The 19,776-nt window shown below is 39.5% G+C and overlaps 1 protein-coding gene across 2 annotated transcripts; it reads left to right on the top strand.

The window, feature by feature from the left end:
* Positions 1 to 2,467: 2,467 nt before the first annotated feature.
* ZDBF2 (zinc finger DBF-type containing 2) lies at positions 2,468 to 18,007 on the top strand. Of its 2 annotated transcripts, none has more exons than XM_064161070.1 (7): positions 2,468 to 2,737; positions 5,149 to 5,245; positions 5,881 to 5,932; positions 6,425 to 6,476; positions 7,055 to 7,160; positions 8,009 to 8,136; positions 12,966 to 18,007. In XM_064161070.1, the coding sequence occupies exons 2-7, from the start codon at positions 5,237 to 5,239 to the stop codon at positions 15,754 to 15,756; spliced, it is 3,138 nt and encodes a 1,045-aa protein (XP_064017140.1). In that variant the 5' UTR covers positions 2,468 to 2,737; positions 5,149 to 5,236; the 3' UTR covers positions 15,757 to 18,007. The 2 variants fall into 2 exon arrangements, with proteins under 2 accessions (XP_064017140.1, XP_064017139.1); XM_064161069.1 differs by having other exon boundaries at positions 5,149 to 5,260.
* Positions 18,008 to 19,776: the final 1,769 nt, after the last annotated feature.

The following is a 19,776-nucleotide window of genomic DNA, read 5'->3' as shown; positions in this document are numbered from 1 at the left end:
CACTAACTTGCTAAGCCTGCTAGAAACTGTCATAAAGGTAGACTATTTTAGCCTTAGAGAATGATTCAAAGCGTGCTTGCCACACATTTAAGCAGTGCAGCTCTGCTGACATGCAGTAACCTGGGCACAAGCCTGAGCTTTCTCGCATGCAAATCTCCACAAAATACTGCATCTGCAAAATTCTGTGATTGACTCTTACAAATCTCCGCTCCTACCTACAATATTCCACCCGAAAAGAGGTTTCACTCATCCAACAGGGAATTCAAAAATCCTTTCCATGTTATCAAAGTGATTGTCTCACATGTACTTGCATTGAAAACTTGTGTCTGCCAAGATGCCTCAGCTAAGTCATCACCTGATTTAATTATCGCCAACTGTTCCAGAATAATCCAAATTCCTTTCTTCTCACCCCACCCCCCTCCCCCAAGGGTTTGGATGGGGAGAAGCGGTGCAAAAACTGCTTTCCCCCCCCCCCCCACCTGCCCTGCAAGCTTGAGGGAGGAACAGCAGGAGGCACCTTCTGCCCATGTGCTGACCCATGTGGGAGCCGTGCTGGTGGTTGGCTGGGTATAGTGCCCAGTATAAAATGACAAATGGACACCTTATCTAGAGCAGCATAAATAGAACAAGGGAGAGGGCAAGGGGGTTCCCCGCCTTGACAGAGCTCCCAACAGGACACGTTCCTGCCGTGACAGGACTCCTGTTTTGGACCGTCCCTGCTTTTGGACGGCTCCTACCTTTCTACACGGCTTTCAGTTTTACACCATCCCTGCCCCTGGACAGTTCTCCCAACTTTTGCACCATTCTGGGCAAACTTGCAAGCTTGGCAAGTCTTGGGGTCCACTTGAGAGAGCTGCCGGTGGCACCCAATTCCAGCTACTCTTGGACCGTACAGCAGCCAATTTCCTGGCTGCTATTCTGAACTGAGGGGACTCCAGCAGTTTGGCTCTTCTCTGCCGCTGCTGAGGCAGCGTTGCTTCCACAAATCCCTGTCTTGTGGAAGCTGAGACATTTCTGAGTTTGGTGGCTTTGCCACTCACCTTGGGCTTCTGCCACGTGGATCCAGACTATTGGATATTGCTCGCAGTGTCAGAAGGTAGCCAAGCCGTAAAGAAATCCAGCAAGGGATCATTGCCAAATACCTGTCTCGCTTCTGTAAGTAAAGACTACTGTTCCCTTAATTCTCTGCCCAGCCTGATTGACAGTGGAATAAAGCTGTGTTTGTAACTTGGCCTTTTCCATTTCCTGACTTCCTAAATCTCTAAAGCTGCCCATAACATCCTTTTGAAGAATTCCTGATCAAATTAGAATCTATAAATAAATCTAAACTAGTTTTGTATGTAGTTTGGGGGCAGAGTTTTCAGGAAAATAAAATAATTCTGTTCTTCTAATTCCTGACTTGGCCACAATAATTCCCTTCCTCCATGACACCAACAAGATAAACATAGCTAAGATGAGTATAGAATGATTAAGGGATCCTGACAGCCATAAAAGGTAGAAACATTATACTTACACATATCTAAATAATTAAATGAAATAATAATTCAATAATTAGTTGTATTTCCTCCCTTTTGGTTTTAATGTTTTCTGGTTTTGCCAAGTGTTATACCAGGTGACAAAGTATCACCAGGTAACCTTAGCTCTGTCATAAGTACTTGATTTTTCTGCAATGAAACCATATTAGTATCTAGGCATATATTGAAAGAACATTAATTATGGTAGTCCGCTCCTAAAGAAAAGCCTTTTTGCCACTTGAGATTTGTGTTCAATCACTTGTTCAGTGTAGGTGGACATCTCTCAGCTGTCATTTCATGATCACACAATAGCTTTTTTTACAACAGTCTCTGTTTAAATTTTCTGTATTATGGGGCACTGTTTCTCCCCTTCCTTTCTTGCACAATCCAAGCTTCTATCTGCACCTGCCTTGGTAAGCAAGGGTGTTGATTATCTTTTTGTCTGCCTAGATTGCTTAACAAGCCCTGCTGCTTCAGCACAACGAGAAACATGCACTAGCTGCTTTCCCATGGGAGATTAGATAAACGTTAAGAAGCTTACAGTGGAAAACAAAAGGGGACCTGAATTAAGGTCATGTTGGCAAACCTTTTTCTGAGTAAAAAAAAATAAAAGGGCAGATCTCGTATTAACTCAAAAAGTCAAACTACGACTTTTGACCTTCTGATAAAACCTACAGACAAGGTGCACCATGAAAGGCAAGTTAATTCGAACGACAGAAAGCGAGGCGGTGGGGGAGTATAAACTCTCTAGCACACTCAAGTATCTGAAATGACATGTTTTGAAGAGGAGAAAGCAGTACCCCTGCTGTTGAAATAAAAGTTATGGAAAACACGACATCCCAGAACAGAAACATTCCGACTGGAGTCAACAAGAAGACGCAACCCCCGAACTTGCTGAGGCAGGCAGGTGTCCGGCCACCCGCGCCAGAAGAAGGGCCAGTAGAGCACGGATCCCGGCCGGCGCTCCCAAAACGCAAGCCTCCCCGGGCCCGCCAGTGAGCAGAGACACGACAGCCCGAGGGGGCGGAGGCTGAAGGCGGGCCTGGAACAGCGGCACAGCCGCCCCGGCCTGGGGAGGGAACGAAAAATCCCTCCCTCCACCCAGCGCACTCTGCTGCGCTGCTCCTCCCCTGCCGCGTAGAGCTGACCCGGAGCAGGAAGCAGAAGAATGGCATCTCTTGACCTCAGCGCGGCACGGAAGGGCTCACGGGAAAATAATGGAGGTGAGGCGCCACCGGGAATGGGGCTGGGCGGCGGAAGCTTGTTCCCCTTGCCGTGCCGGGCGGGAAAAGGGGACGTCCGGGACGGGGAAGAGCTCTTGGGACAGCGTCCGCGCCCTGCGCAGCGAACCTCCTGCGCGATCCTTAACGCTTGTGGGTGCCGCAGCATCTCCTGGGCCCCCTCCGCGCCGGAGAGCCGCTGTAACAGGGACAGACTCGGCTCTGCGTGGTGGAGCTCCCTCAAAACCGAGCGGCCCTGTGGCCCTTCTCGGCTAGCGGTAGGCCCTGCGGGTCCGCCCCGGACGGCGGCTGGGCGGCGAGATGGGGCGAGGTGGGGACGTGGCCTTGGCGCAGCAGAGACACGACCCGGGATTCGAGCTGGTGTGATGTGGCGATACTTGGGGTAAAAGCGGATCCTGAACTTAATTAACGTCTCCCTGCAGTGTACTGATGTCACTGGAAGACCTGTAGCTGTCTGAGGGAGAGTTGGCCTCTTCGCTTCCCTCTGTCTACCCAGCACAGATTTGCTCAGGAGGAGGGGCGGTAGAGATTTTCGTGTGGCGTTCTTGGAGGAGCAGTTTTCATTTGCTTTCCAACACCTTATTGTGTTTATATTTCACCTGTTGCAGTGCGAGATCGACGCTGTCGGGAGAGTTTCTTTGATGCTCTTTTGTCACATTTGTGTGCTCTCAGGACGTACTTAAAAAAAAAATATTTCATGCCTTTTGGGTGCCTGTGTCCAGTTCTGGGCCCCTCAATTCAAGAAAGATGTTGAGGTGCTGGAACATGTCCAGAGAAGGGCAACAAAGCTGGTGAGGGGCCTGGAACACAAATCCTATGAGGAGAGGTTGAGGGAGCTGGGCCTGTTTAGCCTGGAGAAGAGGAGGCTCAGGGGTGACCTCATTGCTGTCTACAACTACCTGAAGGGGCATTGTAGCCAGGTGGGGGGTGGCCTCTTCTCCCAGGCAACCAGCAATAGAACAAGGGGACACAGTCTCAAGTTGTGCCAGGGTAGGTCTAGGCTGGATATTAGGAAGAAGTTCTTCACAGAGAGAGTGATTTGCCATTGGAATGGGCTGCCCAGGGAGGTGCTGGAGGCACCGTCCCTGGAGGTGTTCAAGAAGAGACTGGCTGAGGCACTTAGTGCCATGGTCTAGTTGACTGGATAGGGCTGGGTGCTAGGTTGGACTGGATGATCTTGGAGGTCTCTTCCAACCTGGTTGATTCTATGATTTCACTTAGTAAATGTGATTTTCTGAGGCTTTTCATCCTCAGCTGCATGCAATGTCATTTGATAAAACCAAAACCAAGCGCTGCTGCTTGAGACAGCTAAAGCAGCAGGGTTAGAAATGTACCAAAATTGAACACTTCCGTATGTAGTCCATTTTTTAAACTTACAGTTGACAGAATTTTGCAGTGCTAAAGTGGTCAAGCTAAAACTTTTAAAGATGAACTGCTGGGTTAAAAAGAAAAGTTAGAAGATATCGGCAGTTGGAAGTGTCTGAGCTAAAAACGTGTAGGCATTGCGTGGACATCTGAAAAATCCTTTGTGGATTTGTAGCCCTAGTTTCTGTTTTGGTAAAGATGAGAGAGACTTTCTGAGTTTTGGCAACATAAGTCATCTGCACGGTGGATTTCCTTTGCTAGCCTGTGTTTTGAGCTTGACTTCGCGTGGTAAGCATGCTGTAGGTAGTTTGAGTTCAGACTTTTTCTTTGTTCTGTACACTGGTGTTCTCATGAGAACACTGAGGCTTTCCTCTCTCACCAGCTTTGTGTGTAAGCCTTTCTGAAAGGTCTTTCTCTGGTGTTGTTCTGTCGGTTACTAAATGATAGCCAGGCTTTTCAAGTTTTACCTAATGTGCTTTACCTAACGTGCCATGGAATCTCCTCAAACTGTAGGAAGATGATTATGAGATCCAGACTGGAATAATTCAGTATAGTTATTGTCATAGTCCTGTCCTATTTAAAATTGCTATGCTCTTAGCTCAGTTTAATTGAGCGTGATTCTGTGTCCTTACCCTAGGAGTGTAACTTAAACAGTTTCACTTGCAGATGAGCAAACTCTCAGCAGTGCGTCACAGTTGGAAATTATTCCTTGAAATAAGGAAGTGATGAATCATTGAAGTAGCTATCCTCTAGCATTTAACAGTCTCCGCTACCTGCCTCTCAGATCAAACCTGTACTTGTATATCGCGGTGCTTTGATTTAGTTTTGGGGCGGTGGACGGGGCTGAATGGTTTTGGTGACCTCTGGTGGCCGTCTGGCCTCCCTGCCAGTGGGGTAGCCACTCTGGTGTATCCATTTTATCAACTGACATTTACAAAGTGATACAGAAAAATTGATATGCCTTAGGGCATGGAAAAGATGCATTATTAACTCTGTTTTAAAAGGCTCTTCCATTTCATTGTTGCCAGATGGGATGAGAGAAGATAAGCATCCAGCACTGCTAATATCCTTCTGTTCAGCCTTTATTGTTTGCTAGTCTGGAGTCAGCATTGGTGGATGAAAAAGGTAGATGACTCTAAGGTTTGTACTAGAAAGCTGATTTTGTGTTTGTTTCATAACGTGAAAGAACTGTGTGAAACTTGGAAGCTCTTTATGTTTGGGAACCCTGAAGGCTGTAACTACCTGTTGCTGCAGTTCTATTTTAATTAAATATTGTGGGATTCAGTATTGGTTTGCAGGTCTTTTGAGTGATAAAGATTACTTTTCCAGCCTAGATAGTTATTTTGTGTGGTCTAGGTCTTGTATGGTTTTTATTACCACATATATTTACTCTTTGTTGTAAAGACAATGTGGGAAATGAGATTCATTTGACAAGGTTATTAAGCAATAACCTAACAGAGTTTAAGCAGTATTCATATGTATAATGTTTAATTATTAAATCATAAATTAGCTCCTTCTATCAAAACTAATGTGCGTTAGAGTAACCTAGTAAATCTTGCAGTGCAGCTTTGTATGAATCAAGTCTTGGTCTATAGCTGAAACAATATAGTGCTTCTGGACAGCTTGGACTGAAGGATGAACTTAACTGTAGGCTGTACTGTGGGGTCTTGGTTGTTTGTTGTTCAGTTTTCTTCTTATGTGTGGGGGTGTTTTTGTTTTTTTGTGGGTTTTTTGTTGTTTTCAACTTTTATATTTTACAGATGTTCGAAGGGATCAAATCATCGGATGAAGCTTCTGCTTCTTCAGCAAAAGGTGAGAAGTTTAAAGCAGATGTTTCTATTGCAGTTGTGATTTTTTTCAAAAGGTAATAATTAACAGTAGAAATCTTTTGGTTCACCTTGTAGTTTCTGTTGCATACTTTGATTTCCCAAATTGCATTGTAGAACTTAGATGGAAGAGGTGACTTCTGAATCATCTGCAGAGTTTCCTTGTAGCTGTAATTTTCTTGTCAATGCTGCATTTTATCTTGTTAAAGAGGTTAAATGTAGATTGCCTAGTCCTGATCCCAGACAAATAACAGAAAAATTCCCACTAACCTCAACCACGAAAGATTAAAGTTTATTTTATGATGCTCTTCTAGGAACTGAGAGGACAAAAGGATCTCTCTCTGCATGCTTTCTTGAGCTTAGTAAACTCTGTATCTTTCTTTAAAATAGTACTTTTAAAAGATGCAATCGATGTAAGGGAAGTAGACCTGCACTTAATCCCCTTAATAATCTATTTTTAATTTTTTTTTACCTGTAGGAGTTGGAAGACATGGTGTTAAAGGCTCTATAAGACAGGACAGCAGTAGCAGGTGAGTTAGGTCATGATCTAACTGGCATCTGGCTTATTGCTTACATAAAGTAAAACATGAATAATGTGTTTTTTCAACCTTATCAGTTACCTTATCTAATGGATTACAGTAATGCAATATAGATTAAGTGTATGATGGAGAGCCTTTGTGTCTTGCACCCACATACTATTAATAGTTCTGGGCAAGACACATTGTAGCACCAAAAACTAATATGTGGGTGTCAAGATTTCTTTGTCTTTACTTTTTAAATTTAAAAATACTGAAAACCAAAAGAATGTAAAGATGACTCTGACTTCTAAGGAGGCAGTCCTCTACAGAACTGAACTTAGTATTTGTGTTAGCTGTCTTCAACCTGTTATCCTTAGTTCTGCATATAAGAAAACTTTAATGAAATTTGCTGGAGAGTACCTTACAATACATAGTCCTACTTGCCTTTAGGCTTTACAATTCTGAAATAGAAACTTTTACCTTGCATGTTTGTTCCAGCTTTTTAGTAAGGTAGATATTCAGTATTTCCATGTTAAGAACAGGAAGTAAACAACCCAACATGTCTTGGTAATTTTACCTGCTTCTTTCAGTGTACACACAAGAGAGCAAGAGCATCCTCGGCCTCGAGTATCCACTGGGCAAAACAAGCAAGGATACTGCAACTGTTGCCATGTACACTACAGCAACCTGGAACAGGTGAGACAGCTCCTGCACAATTCAGCAACAGATAGGAAAGAGCCTCAAAAGGCTTTATCAGCTCATAAAGTGTCAGTCTCTACACTGAACAGCCACTACTAAATTTAAAACCCTAAATTTGTGAATCACACAATGCACATGGCCAGGAAAAAGGTTCCTCCATTATTTATTACCTCTTAAAAAGATGTTGGTGGAGCAGCATGGCTACTGCAGTGTGATTTTTCTAAGTGGCACATTGCAGTATGTTGAAAATTTATTTCTATAGCTTTAGAGGTCTGTATATTTTGTGAAGTATCAGGGTTAATACGTTAGATATCAAGGATGAAAACATTTGATCAACTATTTTCTGTTCTTTAACTCTGCCAGTCTTCTGGACTTTAAAAATTAGAAGCCTATTTAATCCTCCATGCCTATGAAGTTTCTCCTTGAGTAAATTATAGGGTGTTTACCCATACAAAGTTCAAGAACATTGTAATAGTCATTTATAGGTAACATTTGGAGTATTCATACTAGTTACAGGAGATTTGCAAGTGGCTGTGGTATTTGTGAGAGCGTTTGTACTAGTTACCAAACATTTGTGAGCAGCTTTCAGAGATGCTGATTCAGGTTCCTAGTCAGAAAAATGTTTCAAAACATTTTAGTAGTGTTTGAGGCTCCTAAAACATGATTGGAAATCTCACTGAATCAAGGCCCTACAGCAGAAAGGGCTGAAGATTTTGTTTGAATGGTATCAGCTGCAATGTTTAACTGGGACATCACAGGAAAAGTTACTTGGGAAGTAATTTTTAGCAACAGGCCAGTCTGTTAACAGTAGTAGTGAACTAATCATCTGTTTTATCTTTCACCAGCATGTTTTCAGCTCCCAGCACAGACATTTTACCACTTACTGCAGGAATCGTATGGGTACCAGTAGCTTGATGGAACGTTTTCTGCAAGATGTTTTACAGCATCATCCCCACAGATACCATGACAACAGGTATAAAGTGGCTGCTTCTTTTCCTCTTTTTTTTTTTTTTCCCTCTCCCTAATATGTTGATAGTCTGCATGTATGAAGAGTTCTTATTTCTGTTCCCCCACTGAGCAATAAATTTTGCTCATTTGCAGTGGAATTTTCACATAGAAGACAATTCAGAGTGTTCATGTAAATGCATAAGTATGTTTCTTTTGTATTGTCTCTGCACTTTTAGACTTCGTTTCACACTTAAGAATTTGATGTTAATAGCAATTAAATATGAAGATCTGACAAAAGAAGGAATATATGCATCAGCTGGTATAATGCAAGACTACATTCTGACATACTTTCACAAATTCTTATGATTTGGGCTCTTTATGTATAGTATTATAATTCTTATAAATTTGGACTTCATATACATTTAGTAGTATGTTTTATGGTGATTTTTTTGCAAGTTCATAATTTCAGTTTGTTTGTGGATAATATCAGGTGAATATTTGATTTTTTCCATCATCCTTGCAGTTCACACATTCACTTAACACTTAGTGAATTACATTAAATGGCTAATTCATTAATGCTCAGATTTTGAAAAGTGTTCTCTTCCTTTATCATGTGCATATTTAAGGGTGGTAAGAGGGTCAGTGTGTAAGTTTTTCTTTGAAGGGAAGTGAATTTAATCATCTTCCTTGTTTATTGCATTCTTTAAGGCAGATGAAGTTCCCAACCTGAACCCAGCACAGTGTATTGTGATACGCAGCTCTGCTAGAGATCTTACAGACAAGTAGAAGTGTATTTTGTCTGAAAGCAGTCTTATTGATATTGTCAGGGGTGTGACAGAAAAAGTTTATAGACATGTATGTACGAGAAATTGGCCCAGGACATGTACACATCACTACAAATAAGGAAATGAATCATTTTGTCTTAAATAAATGTAATCCTTTTATCTTAAGAACATTTATTGCCCTGGAGAAAATACAGCATTCACTTTAAGGCAACACCCAAGTGGAAAAAAACCCTCTCGAGGTAGAACTAATACAAGGTTAATTCTTTGATGAACAAAACTTATTAACTAGGTAAAATAAGCCTCCCATCATGTTCTAATTTTTGGAAGAAGAGGTGGATTAAGAAAATTAATATAAAAATGTAGGTGAAATTAAAAAGGGAAGTGTGATCCCAAACTGACAGAATTTGGAGGAAGAAAAACAAATATGTAAAAGAAAGTGTGGATACATTTATGTTGTGATTCTGCTCTGAAAAGTTACTGGAAAAAATAAGTCACCTTCTTAATGGACATCTGAGGAAAGAACTGGATTTTCTTCTTCCTTGTACAAAAACACTTGGAGTGATACGTGGTTTCTCTCACTTCTTAAATACCTGCTTTTATTATTTAGCTAAATTCATACTTGGGATCTTAAGTTTGTAATTTCTGAGGATTGTAGAAACACTCATGAGACTTCCTAGTTCTGCAGAACCCAGTATACCTAGTAATGATGTGGAAAAAGAGAAAAATTCATCAGAGCTTTGCCTTATACTGAATTTCAAAAGGCATTGGCGTTCTTCCTCTTCCAGTGAAATTAACCACAAGCCAGCAAATCATTCGTTCTTCCAACCTCTCAGCATGGAAGTTGTTGTTTGGTTTATTTTTATGTACAGAAATAATATTGAGCACATAAGAGAGTAAATCTTCACTCTGCTTTAGGGGGACCTTTGTAGCAAGATTGTCAGAAGTTCCTAACTGTTTAGAAATGTAGTTCTATTTCTGCAACTCATGGAGGTATTTGCTTGTAAGTGATTTGACATAGGCTGTTAGTTGAGCTCAAAGTCTAGGAATTTGCTATAGATCATCCATACCAAAATCCAATTAGTTCTATACTCAGCAGTATCTATATAACAGGTGTTTAATGCAAAGGTGGATGAACTCTGAAATGAGAAAGTTAAAAGGTTATTTCTGCTGCCTTTGGCCTTCCGTTTAGGTCTAATTCTGATCTATAAGATCCTAAAGTTTAAACCAAAGTGATTTATCTCAGAGTTTATATGTACAGGAATGCGTGCAGCAGTAGTCACAGCAGTTCAGCTGATGGGCATTGTTTGATCCTCTGATGTATTTGATTACATTGCATTCATGTGATAATAGAAAGAATCCTCTTTTTTCAAAAGTGCTTCATCTTAAGGTTGTGTTCATAAAAATTTATTTTATTTTATTTTAAAACAGCCCCCACATCTTGGGCAGGGAGTTTTACACTGCTGGTGGTGAATTGATCTGGCTTCTTAAGGTTTATCAAAATTTTGACTGAAATCTCTCTTGTGTTCTTTTATTTAAACTACTCAGAATCCTTTTACCTTTTCCTTGTCATCTGAAGATTTTAATACTTTACTCCTCAAAATTTTTGAAAGGGCAACTAAGTCATAGAACTTAGCCTGAACTGCAGGGTATTTTGCTTCTTTTGTGATGGTGAGTGATTGATTGTAACTCTTCTATTTGATAATAGCAAACAGTTTTTGGTGTTTTATAGTGGCTAGTGATTTTATTTTCCTCCCCCAAGGATTTTTTGGCTTTTTAATAGACTCTGAGGAACCATAAAGGAAGTCTTCTGCATGTCAAAGTAGTAAATATTTTTTTATTTACCTACTACTTTATCCATTGCCTAACACATGGTCCAGAGATTACTGAGATGCAGCTTTGCCTTTTCAGAAACTTTTATGGTGGCTAGATTTACAGGCTTCCCATTAATTTATTCTCCCAGTCAATTTAGTGTCATCTGCAAACTTAATGAAGGCATACTCAATTGCCTCATCCAGATCATTGATAAGGATGTTAAACAGAACTGGCCCCAGTACTGAGCTCTGGGGAACACAACTTGTAACCGGCTGCCAGCTGGATTTAACTGTATTCATCACCACTCTTTGGGCTTGGCCAGCCAGCCAGTTTTTAGCCCAGTGAAGCATCCACCCCATCCAGGCCATGAGCAGACAGTTTCTCCAGAAGGATGCTGTGGGGAATTTAGTACTATGTGAAGCAGTCAGATATATGTCAATAAGTATTTCATAGAGACCACAGAAAGTTTGATGTTTAGGAATTACAATTTTTGGTAGGGACGGGGAGAGGATTTGCTTACAGACCTGCCCTAAGTGGTCTTGCTTTGTCAGGAGGCTTTGGCTCAATCTCTGCTCCCTTCCAACCCCTGGCATTCTGTGTTTGCTTAAAGTACAGTATTTCCCCAAGAAGTGAATAACCAAACTGATAATAAGAATCTAGAAGACAGTGAAGTAGTAATGATTACTGCTGAATTAGTCAAGAAAAATTATGACAGGCCATCCTAATTTCCTTCTCTGACAGAATGGCTGACCTTGTGAATGGAGATGCCACTTGTCATGTCACATCTATCACGTCATCTCTCAAAAGCTTTTTGGCATGTTCTTGTATGAGATTTAGAAGCCAATGAAGGAAACTGTGGTTGGAAATTAAATGGTGATGAATATTGTAGCTGGATGGAAGACTGTTTCCTTAGTTATCAGTGGCTTGGAGAAAGAAGAAAAAAAGTGAATGGTGGATCACAAGCCCTGTAACTGAGCTCTAACCTAAAGTTTGAAGTAGATGCTTTCAAATATGACTTACTGCTGGGGGGGGAGTATTTTATTTGCTTATTTTACAGGTCTGGGAATATACTTTTCTTAACAAAATCTTAGTAACTGTAGAGGTCAATTGTGAGCTTAATTTTTTTTTAACATTGGCCAAATAATCTTTTTTTTTTTTTTTAACTACAGAACTGTTCTTCCAAGCTAAGAACTCTTATTGTCATCCCTAAGTAAAAGGCTAAAACATAGCCTTACCTAAAGGCTAAAGCACAGCCTTAACATTCAGATAAATTCCCTTGTGAATGGAATTTATTCATAATACTTCCGTAAGCAGATGAACGCATTGTAAGAGGTTCGTGGCTGTCTGCCATGTGTTGAAGTAAGCATCCATTTGGGTCTCACAAGGTCTGATTATAACTTTCAAATGAAACAATATTCTTTTTCAGTTAGTTACTTTTTAAAAAAACGTTTAGCAGCTGGGAAAATCCAATTAAAATAATGTTGAAATTTTATGAGTTCCTGTGTTGCATAAAAGTAGTCCATCTCTGTTCTATTAATTCTGAAAGACATAAACACTTGCATCTGAGGCAGTCCTAAAGACAAAACTGCCAGTTACAGAACATATAAAAATCTGCTGTTGTTACAGTGAGCCTGAACAATCATAATTCATCTTCTCACAGAAGTGAGTTAGAAGCTGAGGTATGTCTGTGAGAAACAAAAGCATGTAGTTCCGTGGCACTATGTGCAGAGTTCCTATCGGGCAGTCAGGTTTTGTAGGGTAAAGGGCATTTATACTCTGTAATATTTTTATACTGTGCCATACTATGTTCACATATCTAAATGAGAACTAAAAAGAGGTTATTTCTTAACTTTAAACAAAGGCTTTTTTCCCCTGTATTTATAAAATTATCATCATGTGTGTTTGGCCATCTGTAATGAGTGCTTCCATGAAGAGGATGGCTGACTAATGCCCAAATTGAGATCTAGCTTTGTGGAAAGTTCCCGCCTGCCCCTCTGCTCTTCTTTCAAGTGGAATATCTGCTAAAGTAGCAGAGCTTGTAATGTGAATCTGTTCACTAGCTGTGATGCACTCTAGGTAATCACTTTTTACATTTTCCTTAAAAAAAACAAACAAACAACCCTACAAAAACCCAACTGGAAAAAAAACTACAAAACAAAAAAACCAACCTCCAAAACCAACTACACTATTGTGTTTGAAGACTGTTAGGCATATTTATGATACTTTTGTAAGGTGGGTTTTTTTCCTTTCAATTTAGACCAACCTATGATGACATGCCGCCCCCTGTCACTCCAGAGGTTGCTACCACTGCTCGCCTGTCCCCAGAAAGGATGGAGAAAAGGAGGAACAGAGACAGACAGATTTGCAGCAAAGACCCAGAGTCTGTTGGTGAAATACGCTCTTCTACTCCATTCTTGTCTCATGATGACACAAAGAAAACTTCTGTGACACAACCATTTATTAAAAAGCAAGAAAAAAGGCAGGAACATGTTACAAGAATATCCCAGCAGCCTGTAGGCATTTGTAGCAATGAGAAATGGGATACCCTGAAAGATGCTCAAATTGCAAATCGTAGCCATGAAGGCAAGTTTACAGCTGTGAGCCATGTATCTCAGCATATTCCTGTGAATAGTTTAATCCAAAATCCTTCTGTTAATCCTAAAAAAGGAAAAAATTATAGCAATTTGACATCATCAAATCTAGTTCCACATAGCGGATGTGATAAAACAGGAATGGAGATACGCAACAGTGATGTGTTGTTGAGCCCAAGCTTAAATCCTGCTCTAACACCGGTTCCTTCAGTTTCTCATCAGAATTCTATGTGCAGCCACAGCAATTCTTTATATATTACCTCAGGTCAATCTCTCTCAAAACGAGATGGTTTACAAACTCAGGATGAAACTTTGGTGTCTGATTGTAAGCTCAGGGATACTGTGGGTGTCAGCAGCTCCCTAGGTCTCGGGATATCCCCACAAACAGCAAGATGTAAAAATGTGAAGATGAGCAGAGGTGGTGAAAGTTCAGTGGATGAAACTATTGAAGATGTTATTTTGAAATACTGCCATGGAGCTACATCTAAAGAACTTCATTTCAAAGAAGAAAATAATTCCTGTTTAACTTTTTCATCACTTCTGGAGCATACTCATTTAGAGGATTCTGAAATTAGTTTTGACTGTGATGCACCTATTCAGATGGGAACAGACTTCACCAAGGCAGCTACAAAAGATGTTGAATTCTTAAAAGAGATCCAAGTAAGTTTGAAAGATAAGGACTATGGAACACAGCTCTCTTCTGTTTTAAAAAGTGAGTCAGTAGAGAAAACAGAAGTGGTGAAACAGGATGCTGTAATTCGTTCTGAAGAACCAGTTCTTCCAGCTTTGCCTCATGTGCCTCCTTCTTTTGTGGGGAAGACTTGGTCTCAAATAATGCATGAAGATGATATAAAAATTGAAGAACTTGTGCGTGATTTCAGGGAAGGTCGTTTTCACTGCTACTTTGACAGCGAATCTTCAGCAAACTGTGCAGGGAAGAGAAGAAAGAAAAAAAAGCAGAAGGATGAAAAAAAGAGCAATATTGTTGAGGGTGATAGAGCAGAAAGTGCACCAGTTATACCATTGCCAGAGTTTAATGATGCTTTAAGTGATGGCTCTGATTTTAGTAACCCATTGTTAGTCTCAGATACAATACACAACCCACAAGTTCTTAAAACACCTAGGAAAAGGACATGGCGCCTGGCTTCAAGATGCCAGGTGGTTAAAGTCAGCCATGGCACTCAGACAAGTCTGTTGAACTACCCTGTTTCTAAAAGAAAAATGTGTAGAAAGGAATCTGATCTGTCTGATCAGAAAGCAAGCACTATGTGGTCAGAGAATGAAAAAACTCCAAATATGAAAACTAGACTATGTGCCCTTAAACTTCCTGAGTCCTACAGCAAGATTATGAGTCCTGTGCAGCCCAAGACAGTGGTGTATGTACTTTCATGCCCAGATATAAAACAGTGTAAAGGTAAACCTATAGATAGTCCCCAAATGAGGAAAACCCATAACTCCACAGATAGTAAAGACTCTGTAAGGTATAAATACAAGCAGTGTCCTTTTAAGTATTACGACCCACTGACGAATCGCATTCTGAAAATGCCTCCCAAGAGTGTGGTTGGAGAAAAGGCCAGAAGGTCCTCCCATGTTCGACAGCTTTTCAAAAGTCTCAGCTGTGATGTAAACAAGAAGAAACTTGCTGATGCACAGAGAGAAGGCACGCCATCAAAGTCACTCAATTGTTCAGATCTCTGTAGTTCATCTTCATCTTTCCTCACCGATGCAGGTAAAGGGAATGATGTAGCCTCAAGTCAAAAGGCAGATGGATCTTCTGTTTCCACAGAAAGAACAGATTGTCTGGTTTCTGGTCGCTCTGAGAACTCTTCTAAGCACTTGATGATTTCACCTTTGAACTCTCAGCAGCCTGTGGTAGAAGGAGATGGTAGATTAACTCCATTTAGCAAAGTTAGCAAAACCCCTCTGGCTTCCATCAGGAGTGAGAGATTGGAGAGAGAGAATCCAAAGGCAATATGGAAGAGAAAAGAAGGCACTAATAAAGAACCAGTTTTTTCCAGAAAGACTACAGGACCTATGTCTGTGAGGTGTACTGTTGGGAGGAGAGGAAACAGAGTAACTGCAAGCAAACAAACTTCCAGGAAGAAAAAACGACAAAAAGAGGGGATGGGAAAGCAACTTCATCCTTGTGCCCAGAAATCTGCTTTCTCCGTCCATAGATACCAGACAAGGAAAACTACAGTGGGAAAGCACCTTAAAAAAGAAAAGTCTGAGGCTAAAAAATTAAAAGTGAGAAGGAAACCAAAAAGGACCTTTCTGAACTCAACTGTGGTCACAGGGATTCCTGAAAAGGGGGAGAAAGTTGCATCAGAATCCTTTCCTAGGGGACCAGAGCGAACTTCGTACAAAGTCAGGAACTGGAAAGTAACTGGAGATCGAGGTCACCCTTGCACTGTGAACCAATGCTGTAGAAGAACCTCTGCTGTATCATTACTTTGAAACTTTCTTGTTCTACCAGGTGAGAGCTAGCTACCAAAAGAAGGATTGGTTTTTTTTATTGCCAGCACCTGGAAAAAAGCTGAGGAAAAGGAGGTCATAGACAAAGCAGTTGAAAGGACAGACTTGCAGAAAGTGGAAAGCCAGTCTAATGTGAAACAATCTCAACTGTAAACTCAGCTCTTGTTCTGGGAATGTAGGGATATAATGTATTGCACTATTCTATTGTGTAAAGCTGCAAAAGTTGTGCACTTGAGTTAAAAAGCACTTAGAATCCTATTTATTGCACTTCACCTGTACATCAAAAAAAAAGTGAGCTTGAATAGTATCATACTGTTTGTATAGCATTAACAGTGCATTAAAATGCACTATAATAAGGTAAATTAGAAGCTGTATTATGCCTAGTCTAAAGTGACAAAAGTGAATTGGTTGAAATTGCTAGAAATTAAATAAAGACACAATCTGGCCTGAGTTCTGTGTATGTTGTTTGTGTATATACACACCTTCAACACAATATTTGCCAATGGAGTGGCATTACAATTAATACAGTATGATACAATTCAGATCAATTCCATGCTTTCTCGAAATGAAATACAATTGTACATGTTTTTATATTGACTTCTTTTCCTGAAACCGTGTCCAAAGCAGTTATTTTGGACAAAAAGTCACTGTGGGCTCGCATCAAGCAATAATGGACCATACTGGTAAGGAACTATGTCTCTGTGGGACACTGTACACATGATGGTGACTGAAGTGAAATCTCAAATTCCAAATTAAATATAGTTGTAGGCAGGTGGGGTTTTTTTTTCACATTCCTTGCTGGGGCGAATGAAAAACTTAGAACACAAACCACTCTAAGTGTACAAGTCTAGAATTTCAACCTTAAATTGGAGAGTTTGTTACATTTTTATGTACTGTAGTTGAAATTTTCAGTTTAAACTTTCATTAAAATACTTAAAGCAGCATCCATCTAAAAGTATTAGAGTTAAAATATCCGATTAAAGTATTCAGTTGAATTAAAATTGTATTCCATAGTGATTTGTTTGGCTGCTGATGCTCAAACTATTCTGATTTTATGGCAAAAAAATACCTGTTTTTTGTTATTATTTTAATTTTTTTAATAGTTACTATCATGACAGCTTATTTAATACATTTAAGAGACAGCCCCCAGTCTTGCAGATGTTTCTAGTCTTTAAAATCCAGGACTAGTTGTTAATTTGTATTAAGCATATAGTTAAATGTCGTGACAGTCAGGGCTTTGGGTTTTAGATGTGCAATTTTGTATATTACTTAGTATGTCCTAGTTTAAAAGTGATTGTAAATTCTTTAGTTGTACGACACATCTTTCATAACACAAGAAAAACAGGAAAGACCAGACCCTGCTCTCTCTGCTACTGAGTGTAATACATGTGCACGTTTTCCCCTGAAAAAAACAAAGTAATTCTTGAGTCATTTTGTGAAGTGTCAAGAGTCACTGTTCTAGATTGAGATAAAGATGAAATGTTTTATTTTAATATGCAATATCTAAAGGAAATACAAAAGCTGTCATCCTAAGCCACTTGTTCAAAAAGTGGGGGACTTTTGTTGAAATACACGTGCTTATTTCCCAGGATGAAGAAAAGGTGCACATGTACTTAAGCCATCTGGAAACATAAGTTTCTCTACAAATCACATACTCTCTCTGACAGTTTTGTTTTTGTTTTAGTTGTCTTAAATTTATTTTATTATTAAAATAAAAGTTGACTTCTGTGGGTGAATTTTCATACTATGGTCAGTAGAATCTTATGACCATATTTTAAGTCACTGGAAGATGAAGGGTTATCTTATGAGATTTAGAGCCCTCTTAACTAATTGTGCCTCTGTAATTTAATATTTTGTCTAACATAAAACTTTTCTTTTTAAAGTGAAGTTTTAAAGGAGTGGTTTTTATAGAAAGGCTAATTTTTAGATAAAAGAAGATTTTTAACTAAAGATTGGTTTAAAGCAAAGCTTTAAATTAACATCTATAGATAAGTGCTATTTTTATGGTACAAGAATGTTTTCCTATCTGACTTCTATCTTATTTTTCACAGTATTGTACACATAAAGAACATGATTTTTTTGTGTGTGAATAAGGTTTAATTCACGTTGTACTTTAAGATCACTAGTGTGTATTTGGTTTTGTTCTTTATACTCCTTCATTGCAAGCTTGTTTTTCCTGCACAGACCTTTCCTTGAAACCTTGAGTAATAAAATTATTTTGAGGACTGTATAATGGCTAATAGTTTTAGTTTGTAGTGTCTTTTTTCTTAAATAACAAAAAAGCAAAACAAACTAACAAAAACACACAAAAAAGCTACCACCAAAACCTGCCAAAGTTAAAAAACCCAACAACTCAACAGGTGTTAAATGTAACAAACTGATAAAACTGCAAGACTTGAGGTACAAGTCTGGAAACACTTCTGTGGTTGACAGTGTCAGAATAAGATTTACTGTAATCTTGGTTGTTATTCTTTACCTCACTTATGTTTAGAAATCTTTTCCATGCATGTTCAGTGACTACTATGAAAAAGATGGGAGAGCGTGACATGAGAAGTAAAAGCAGAAACTCCTTGGAAAACAGTTGAAGTTTGGTGCAAACCATAGAAACAATGCAGAGACTCTCAAAATATGTGCATGAAGGAAAAAAAAAGCCTAATTTCCTGGGATATTGAGGAATTACATCAAGCACAGTCCTGGTAGGTAAGTAATACAGTTCACTGCCATTGATGAGTAGCAACTTGTCTCCGCAGCAGTGCGGCTGAGACTTAGACACGGTTGTAAGTTTGCACCAATGGAAACATTGAGACCTGAAATAATTTCAGTGAAAAAGTGATGGGAGGGCTGTTTGGTTTGGGGAGTGATGCGGTGGTTTGTTTTCAGTGTTAGCAGATAAAGATGTTTGTCAGTGTGTTTGCATGTTTTAATCCAGAGAAGGAAGAAAGAGTAATGATTGAAGAGCAATGGAATCTCACTCTTTTAATGTAATTGGCAGCAGATAGATAGAGGCTCTTTTATAACAGCAGAGAAAATTGTTAACGTTTCTTCTGTGCTTATATCCTGTTGACCTTCTGCAGGTTCATATGTACATTTTCTATATAATTGAAAAAAGTCCCCCACAAAGTGCTCAGTCAACCTATTAAAAGAATCTCATTCTAAGCCACCTGGTTTTTATTACGTGCTTGTATTGTGTACCTTGAGTGTGAACCAGATTCATACTATGCCAGGTGCTAACCAAACACAGAATAGTAAGGCCCATAAACTTTAGATGTCTAGTGCTTGCACTTAGCAGTTCTTCAGTTCCTTTTCTGCTGGGACTTTTTGCTTTCTATTTCTTCCTGACAGGTTTGTGTCTGAAAGTTCTTGTAATCATAGTATGAAAGTTCAACTCTCCGGGACTCAAGATATTTAGTTGTATATCTAATAAGACTATAACTTCATTTGAAATTAAGTTTTGTGCTGAATTTCTGCCCAAATGAGAATATGTGGGTTTGTGGTTGTCATATTCTTATAATTGGTAACGTATTTTGCAGTACTATTGCTTTAGGTTTTTAATCTGCTTCTCTGTCTCTGTTTGCTGTGGCCTTTTGACACAACTTGAGTGTGCAAGAACACAGTCCTATTACAGAGTTGTTCTGTGTAATTGCTGGATATTCTTTAATTTCAGACATATTGTTTTCATGTTTTTCCTCAGTCATGCATTTGTTTTTGTTGTTTGTGTGTGGTTTGTTTTTTTTTTAAACACCATCAAGAGCTAACTTACAGGACAGTATATTCCATTTGAAATTAAATCAGTGGCAGGTCACAGAAATGGATGTTGTCCTGATGTGAAGCATAGAGGACAAGCTGGTATTTGCTCCTGTGTTTGGGACTCCACTTATTTTAAGCAGTGTGAGACAGAAGTAGGATGATGATTCTGGATTTCTTTTAGATGTCTACCTTTCTCTTTCCCCTAAGGTAACTGTGGCTGAGAATGGAGTAATCTGAATTCATACTTATTCAACT

The sequence above is a fragment of the Pogoniulus pusillus genome, chromosome 2 (assembly GCF_015220805.1).
Source record: "Pogoniulus pusillus isolate bPogPus1 chromosome 2, bPogPus1.pri, whole genome shotgun sequence".
In the NCBI taxonomy this organism is placed as follows: Eukaryota; Metazoa; Chordata; class Aves; order Piciformes; family Lybiidae; genus Pogoniulus; species Pogoniulus pusillus.
The sequence above is the reverse complement of the archived record's forward strand: the minus strand, read 5'-3'. Positions and strand labels throughout refer to the sequence as shown.

Bases quoted from the DNA above. Each gene is read 5' to 3' on its own strand.
- ZDBF2 (XM_064161069.1), top strand. From the start codon at position 5,237: ATGAAAAAGGTAGATGACTCTAAG. The intron at 5,261-5,880 runs GTTTGTACTAGA...TATATTTTACAG, and splicing joins AAAAGGTAGATGACTCTAAG to ATGTTCGAAGGGATCAAATC. The intron at 7,161-8,008 runs GTGAGACAGCTC...ATCTTTCACCAG, and splicing joins ACTACAGCAACCTGGAACAG to CATGTTTTCAGCTCCCAGCA.